This window comes from Oncorhynchus tshawytscha, linkage group LG13 (genome assembly GCF_018296145.1).
Source record: "Oncorhynchus tshawytscha isolate Ot180627B linkage group LG13, Otsh_v2.0, whole genome shotgun sequence".
Classification (NCBI taxonomy): Eukaryota; Metazoa; Chordata; class Actinopteri; order Salmoniformes; family Salmonidae; genus Oncorhynchus; species Oncorhynchus tshawytscha.
In genome coordinates, this window is record NC_056441.1 from 12,653,683 (window position 1) to 12,661,710 (window position 8,028).

The 8,028-nt window shown below is 41.5% G+C and overlaps 1 protein-coding gene across 3 annotated transcripts; it reads left to right on the plus strand.

Moving 5' to 3' along the window:
- The first annotated feature begins 2,943 nt into the window (after positions 1 to 2,943).
- LOC112264325 (cilia and flagella associated protein 20) lies at positions 2,944 to 7,999 on the plus strand. 3 transcript variants are annotated; one of them, XM_024440851.2, is made up of 6 exons: positions 2,947 to 3,467; positions 3,937 to 4,016; positions 4,097 to 4,208; positions 4,506 to 4,694; positions 6,815 to 6,925; positions 7,845 to 7,999. In XM_024440851.2, the coding sequence occupies exons 1-6, from the start codon at positions 3,384 to 3,386 to the stop codon at positions 7,845 to 7,847; spliced, it is 579 nt and encodes a 192-aa protein (XP_024296619.1). In that variant the 5' UTR covers positions 2,947 to 3,383; the 3' UTR covers positions 7,848 to 7,999. The 3 variants fall into 3 exon arrangements, with proteins under 3 accessions (XP_024296616.1, XP_024296619.1, XP_024296617.1); XM_024440849.2 differs by having other exon boundaries at positions 2,948 to 3,467; positions 7,842 to 7,999; XM_024440848.1 differs by having other exon boundaries at positions 2,944 to 3,467; positions 6,815 to 7,999.
- The last annotated feature ends 29 nt before the right edge of the window (positions 8,000 to 8,028 follow it).

Here is an 8,028-nt window from a genome sequence, read left to right on the forward strand (position 1 = left end):
AGGTTTGAGCTGAAGTGGAAACATTAGGGTAGAACAGCAACAATAGCCCACAATTATAAACTATAACACATCCAATGAAAATATGTAATTAACTGATCCTGGGAGAAAATGTATCAGAAAAGACAACACTTGGGCTCATACTAAATAGAAACATGACCGGGATCTTACAATGGAGACTATGATACATACACTATAGCTCAATAATGATTCAGAATTCACTATTGTTTCATATGGAAAGCTACAGCTAATTATTTCTTGCTTGATCAACCATCTGAGCAGCAAAGGTCTGTAAAAGGCCCTTTTGATCATATCTTATGGCTGGTAAGAGTCATGGCTACTGCCATTGGAAGCCTGGTATAGCACATGAGAAACCCTTAAGTCTGGCCTCAGGCTAAACACAACAACAACAATTGAAAGCCTTATTCTGTATGAAGAGGACACAATAAAACACCTGCAGATGTTGATTGACTAGGTTAGTTGACATTTTTACTACTTTACACACTTATTTGGGGATTCCATCCCTGTAAACTTAATTTGCCTGATGACGTGCTAGTGAAGAAAGAGTGTCTCATTTCATACAAGCGTATTTGTTTCCACATTTGCTCTCCCCCTTCCTCTTCTTCTTGATCACCTTTCACCTTTTTGTGCAGGAGGTGAAGTGAGGATGGAGGAGAGGACCCGAAGAGTTGAGCCAAACCAATTCATAATCTCCCAAGGAGATGTGCTTTACAGGTAGGATACTTTTTTCTGGGGTTTCTATAGCCTACAGTGCTACCAATGAAAAAGTTCATTGAGAACCCAAGGGTAAATGGCTGTAAAACGCACAAAACCCCATTCTGCCTTGTTTGAAAAAGTTAATATAATGCTTTTTTTAAAGTTACATGGCGGGACAAATAAACATTATACTAATTCAAAATAGTAAAGGGAGTCATATAAAGCAGTATTGTATGTGGAAGCCTTGAGCAGGGCAGACTACTTTCCTAAACAAGCTTTCAAATTTTACCCAATGTAGGAACAATTCCCACTGTCAATAGGCCTAGAGCATTTTCAGATATTCAACTGAGTTTGTGCTCAATCTACTTCAATGCTCAAGATTTCATAGATTTGAACTGCCTGGAACACAACAGCTGTACACATGACAATGCCTTTTATAGTGAATGTGGGGAGAAGAAGACCTAGTGAAATGATTAGTCTGTCTAGTTATCACCACTTTATGGCAGTGTGTTATCCATTTAATAAGGAAGGTTTCAGTGATTATATCACACATTTTGGAGGTTCCTAGTACTGTCCCTGTTCCACAACAAGAATGAAATGTGTAAAAAATGTATCCAAAGGTTTAGCATCGGGATATATGTCAAATGTTTGTTTCCATCATTCTCATCATTTTGTTTTTCTTCCATCATTCTCATCATTGTGTTGTGTTTCTTCCATCATTCTCATCATTGTGTTGTGTTTCTTCTGTCATTCTCATCATGGTGTTGTTTTGATTCTGGATTGAGAGTAAAGTCGCTGTGCCCAGCTGTGTGATAAAAAAAAACTATGGAATAGAACCCAAGGAGAGATGCCGAGACGCGTCACCAGAGTGTGCACAACTGTCATCAAGGCAAAGGGTGACTACTTTGAAGAATCTAAAAATCTAAAATATATTTTGATTTGTTTAACACTTTTTTTGGTTACTAAATTATTCTATATGTGTTATTTCATAGTTGTGATGTCTTCACTATTATTCTACAATGTAGAAAATAGTAAAATAAAGAAAAACCCTTGAATGAGTAGGTGTCCAAACTTTTGACTGGTACTGTAAATCATTTATTTATTATTCGCGCGTGACTATAAACTCTGTAATTCGAAAGTAGCATTCTGATTGTATAAGTTGTGCTTCAAGTTTACCAGTCTTTGTAGAAGGTAGAAAAAGATGCATATCCACCGCCACAATTCGCACCACTAGTTCAACTTTTCTAACCCTGCCCTTGTGCTCTTGTTACCTTGGATTCTGTCGGTTTGCCAAAAAGCCCACTTTTCCCGCCAAATCACGTACTCTGTTGGCTAAACATGATGATTATGGAGCCCTGATAAGGGCTCAATCTCCTCATCTTGTTTTGTGTTATTAGAACAATTTTAACCTTTATCTGGGATTGGAATAAATAATTCGTTTTATTTTATGTCTAATCAAAAACACAATAAGCCCTTTGATGAAACGGAAGAGGTAATTCAGATGTTGCAAAAAATATTGTGGGAGTTAAACGGTGCTACACTGTTGCAGTTATGTTTTTAGACAGTCCCATTGTGTTACAATGTAGCAGACCCCTCATGATAGACAGCCATGCCAGAGATATTACAGAAAGGAGGAGATAAAAATTATATTGTGCAATTGATGGAGGAATTTATAGACCCCTTTCCAGGTCACGACACATTGACATAAGGTACAGATGCGCACGACTCTTGGCTGCAGAAATAAAGCCATCGCCATCTACGCCCATTCAACATAGCCAAGATTTACGTTTTTATGAATTCTAAACAAAATATATATTTTGGGGTTCTCATACCCTTTACAATGATGTTTTGATTATTGCTTGAACAGTCACTAAGATTATATTTAGTTGTTATCTTTGCAAAATAACTATTTTGGATGCAGGAATTGTTGGCATAGAATGCTAAAGCCCATTGACATAGGCTGTAACAAAAGCTACCCAAAGAACTAGAGTTCTGATTGAAAGGTTTTTGAAGTATAATGCAGTTGATTGCCATGACACAAACATTATATTAAGCAGGACATTCATACAAGCCTGAAAGTACAAGTATAATCCAAAAGTAGTGTGAAATGCACTCATAAACAACATGTAAATAGAGGCTTTTTTTGCTGGCTTTCTAAAAATTCCCCCATATTCTGCCACCAATTTGCGAGCATCGCCCTCGTGTGGCAATCTTTGCAAACACAGAAAGGGGTGTATAAGGCCCCACCTAACTACGAGCTGGCTCTATGGAGTTTCCCATCTCCTCAAAAGTGTCTCTGGCCCCGCTAAAGCGTTGTGTTTCCATGGTAGCTGATACGAGTCAACAATGAAGTCCGCTGTGATAAGGGGACCGCCTGACATTTTATAGCAACTCAACAACACAAAAGGGGAAAAGGCGAGCAAGTGCATGGTTTATATTGCCGGTACAGACGGTGGTGCCGGACGGCAATTACTTTAGTAACATTTCTGAAGGTACTTTTCATAGAAGACGCGTATCTTTTGGGGCGTTTGGCAGAAGGAAGCACCATTATTGTGTGCCACACGGAGCTTGGAGTTGAGGCGTAAGCTAAATCAATTAGCTGAACTAAAGTAACGTTAGCAACAAGTAACAACACATGCACATGAGACGGCGTTATAAACGCACAGAAAATGTTTAAAAACACATTTCAAAGTGGATTCCTATCTATATTGTATAGCATTGGGAGCAAACCTCTTCAGATATGGGATAAAAAGGTAAGCAACGATTTACACAAGCTTACGCATGAATTTGCTTGCTAAATTTGACAAGGCTAACTTTATTGCAGGGCTTGGTATGGTGGTGAGCTCCAGAGAGCAAGTAGCTAACTTTAGCCATATAACCAGTTTGCGCATGACAATGCAGTATAAATCTAGAAGTTAACTAACGTTACTAAAGTTAGTAGCTAGCTGATTTGTTTTCCTCATAAACTGTCCAGTGTCTAGCTAGCATTAGGGCATGTCATGCTGTAAGCTTTGTTTTAACTCAGATTTGAAGGCTTATCATGCCACTGTCATAATCAGGCCTTTAGTTAGCTAGCTAACGTCAGTTTATTACCTAGGTTAGATACCCATTAGTTAATCAGAGTTTGCCTAATCTTCCTGAGTTCACATTCAATAAAACACATTTCTTAAAAGTAATAGTACACGCTAGTTTACCCATTTCAAAATGTTGCTTGTGCAATAGGTCAGGAACGGCCACATAAAACGGATTACAGACAATGACATCCAGTCGCTGGTGCTTGAAGTGGAGGGAACAAATGTCAGGTAAGCTTGTTCTATGTTCACTAGCCTGTTTTCTCTTACTCGGACAACCACATCTAACCGTTTCTCTTCAAATTCAACAGCACAACTTACATCACATGTCCGGCAGACCCAAAGAAGACACTTGGCATCAAACTACCTTTCTTGGTTATGATCATCAAGAACTTGAAGAAGTATTTCACCTTTGAAGTCCAGGTAGGTTATCATCCAAGTCAACAATCAGATCCATTGCATATGTATACAAAGAAAGCTGTACAATATTGTAAAACATTCCTTATACAACAATGCCTGATTGACACCATAAGGGCTGACCCGTACTGCACTGGCTCGTTTAAATTCTATTCATATTCTTCTTTACAGTGTGGTCCCAGCTACAATGGTGGATGCGTAACCAGGCCAGTCCAGTACAGCTCGCTTCGGTTTGGCTCAGTGGTGTGAAAAGGGTACAAGTGATCAGTTTGACTGAGCTTAGCTCTCCCTTTCCAATCGCAGGTGTTGGATGACAAGAATGTGAGGAGGCGGTTCCGGGCCAGTAACTACCAGAGCACCACGCGGGTAAAACCCTTCATCTGTACCATGCCCATGAGGCTGGACGATGGCTGGAACCAGATCCAGTTCAACCTGTCTGACTTCACACGGCGGGCCTACGGCACCAACTACATCGAGACACTCCGTGTGCAGGTCAGTCAGAAAGGCTCATGGACCAGGGTCATGGTCCAAGAGACACTATACAGATCTCTTACCTAGCCTGGTCTGTTTGTGCTGCCTTGCCAACTCCTGTGGTCATTGGCATGCCAAGTTTGGTGACGATAGGGGTTGGCAAGACTGTACAGGACCACAGGTTAGGTAACACTGTCACCACCTACGGTTGGCCATGCTTTCCTCCTGGCTACCCCAACCCCTGCCAACAGCTCTGCACCCCCTGCAGCTACTTGCCCAAGCCTCCCCAGCTTCTCTATCACCCGAAAGAGCTGCAAAACCTGGACACGTACAAATCAGCTGGACCCTCTTTCTAAAATTATACGCCACCATTGTTGCAACCCCTATTACCAGTCTGTTCAACCTCTCTTTCGTATCATCCAAGATCCCTAAAGATTGGAAAGCTGCCGCGGTCATCCCCCTCTTCAAAGGGGGTGACACTCTAGACCCAAACTGTTATAGACCTATATCCATCCTGCCCTGACTATCTAAAGTCTTCAAAAGCCAAGTTAATAAACAGATCACTGACCATTTCGAATCCCACCGTACCTTCTCCGCTGTGCAATCCGGTTACCGAGCTGGTCACGGGTGCACCTCAGCCACACTCAAGGTACTAAACAATATCATAACCGCCATCGATAAAAGACAGTACTGTGCAGCCGTCTTCATCGACCTGGCCAAGGCTTTCGACTCTGTCAATCACCGTATCTTTATCGGCAGACTCAACAGCCTTAGTTGACTGCCTTGCCTGGTTCACCAACTACTTCTCAGATAGAGTTCATTGTGTCAAATCGGACGGCCTGTTGTCCAGACCTCTGGCAGTCTCTTTGGGGGGTACCACAGGGTTCTATTTTTGGGCAGACTCTTTTCTCTGTATATATCAACAAAGTCGCTCTTGCTGCGAGTGATTCCCTGATCCACCTCTACGCAGACGACACCATTCTGTATACATCTGGCCCTTCTTTGGACACTGTGTTAACTAATCTCCAAACGAGCTTCAATGCCGTACAACACTCCTTCCATGGCCTCCAACTGCTCTTAAATGCTAGTAAAACCAAATGCATGCTTTCCAACCGTTCGCTGCCCGCCCGACTAGCATCACTCCACTGGACGGTTCTGACTTAGAATATGCGGACAACTACAAATACCTAGGTGTCTGGCTAGACTGTAAACTCTCCATCCAGACTCATATTAAACATCTCCAATCCAAAATTAAATCTAGAATCTGCTTCCTATTTTGCAACAAAGCCTCCTTCACTCACTCCGCCAAACATAACCCTCGTAAAACTGACTGTCCTACCGATCCTCGACTTCGGCGATGTCATTTACAAAATAGCTTCCAATACTCTACTCAGCAAATTGGATCACAGTGCCATCTGTTTTGTCACCAAAGCCCCTTATACCACCCACCACTGCGACCTGTATGCTCTCGTCGGCTGGCCCTCGCTACATATTCGTCGCCAGACCCACTGGCTCCAGGTCATCTATAGGTCTATGCTAGGTAAAGCTCCGCCTTATCTCAGCTCACTGGTCACGATAACAACACCCACCCAAGGCACGCGCTCCAGCAAGGTATATCTCACTGGTCGTCCCCAAAGCCAACACCTCGATTGGCCGCCTTTCCTTCCAGTTCTCTGCTGCCAATGACTGGAACAGATTGCAAAAATCGTTGAAGCTGGAGACTTATATTTCCCTCACTATCTTTAAACATCAGCTTACCGATGGATGGGGATATTTACAGCAAATCTACCTACCTCATCCCCATATTGTTTTTATTTACTTTTCTGCTCTTTTGCACACCAGTATTTCTACTTGCACATCATCATCTATCACTCCAGTGTTAATTTGCTAAACTGTAATTACTTCGCTACTATGGCCTATTTATTGCCTTACCACCTCACGCCATTTGCACACACTATATAGACTTTTTTCTCTATTGTGTTATTGACTGTACGCTTGTTTATTCGATGTGTAACTCTGTTTGTGTCGCACTGTGCTTTATCTTGGCCAGGTCGCAGTTGTAAATGAGAACTTGTTCTCAACTAGCCTACCAGGTTAAATAAAGGTGAAATACATTTAAAAAAATACATTTTTTGTTCCAGATCCATGCAAACTGCCGCATCCGGAGAGTGTACTTCTCTGACCGACTGTACTCAGAGGATGAGCTCCCTGCAGAGTTCAAACTGTATTTACCCGTACAGAACAAAGCAAAGGTGAGCACAAATAATGTCAATTTCAAGATACATTTTACATTTTGTCATAATGTAGGCCTACAGCCAATGTTTCCTAAAATAAATTCTGGCACTGAGCTAATTTTAGGTCTGCTGAGCACCAACTTGAGCGAAAATTCTGTGTCACCTCTGGCGCACGTTTACTATGAACACTGAGGCCTGCTTAAGTTAGTTTGCTACTGTGGCTATTTGATTATGTTGGCCTACCAGAGTGGCCTATCATCAAAAGCAATGGAGAAAATGCATCCTATAACATTTTAACATGGAACTAACTATTGAAATAGTGAATAATAGTTATATGATACAGCTTACAGTAGCAGTGTGATGCTTATTGGTTCTTATTTATACAGCACTGCCCCTTCAAGACATAAAGCTTTTACCTGACTTGCTTTTCAAAGATGGCTAGAAATGTACACATGTTGTGCTTTTGTTGGAAGCCATCACTCCTCCATTGCTGACTAGATATCACTGGACTTATAACTTGGAAAAAATATCTTGCTTTGATCTCAAAACAAGCACATCTATTCACGACCGCTCGTGCCTGTCAATGCAATACTCCCTGCCTAAAACTAAATCTGACTGAGTCGTGCATAGTTAATGTTGTTTCCGTATGTTGCATTGAAAGGGGGCTAATATTATGTTGACTCGAACACAGAGTGAAACGTTGACAGTGAAGTTCAATCTCGTGCGTCTTCGCGGGCTGGTATTTCTTCTGGACTGCATGGGGAGGGAACATTGACTACAGTCTGCACCCCAAATAGCACCAAATTCCCTTTATAGTGCACTACTTTTGACCGGGGTCCATATGCAGCTCAAAGAATGATCTGTTGAAGAAAAGTACAATATGGATTGCAGTTCTTGTAGCTAATTGACATGTTTGTCTTCTGTATTTTTATAGCAGTAGGGCAGCTGAATCGATTCTCCTCCTCCATATCTGCAGATTGTCTGATGAATTTGTTTCTTTCATATTTTGGAACCATGTGATTGTTTCCTAAATTCTTGTTTCTCTGCACAATAAACATTGTTTAGCATTAAAAAAAATCTGCAAATTCCAAAGTGGAACCCTCAATTATTGTGCAACAATG

What these genes read in the sequence shown, in the direction of transcription:
- LOC112264325 (XM_024440848.1), top strand. Translation starts at nt 3,384, where the DNA reads ATGTTTAAAAACACATTTCAAAGTGGATTCCTATCTATATTGTATAGC. An exon ending in GTGGAGGGAACAAATGTCAG is followed by an intron (nt 4,017 to 4,096) that starts GTAAGCTTGTTC and finishes CAAATTCAACAG; the next exon opens with CACAACTTACATCACATGTC. An exon ending in TCGAGACACTCCGTGTGCAG is followed by an intron (nt 4,695 to 6,814) that starts GTCAGTCAGAAA and finishes TTTTTGTTCCAG; the next exon opens with ATCCATGCAAACTGCCGCAT.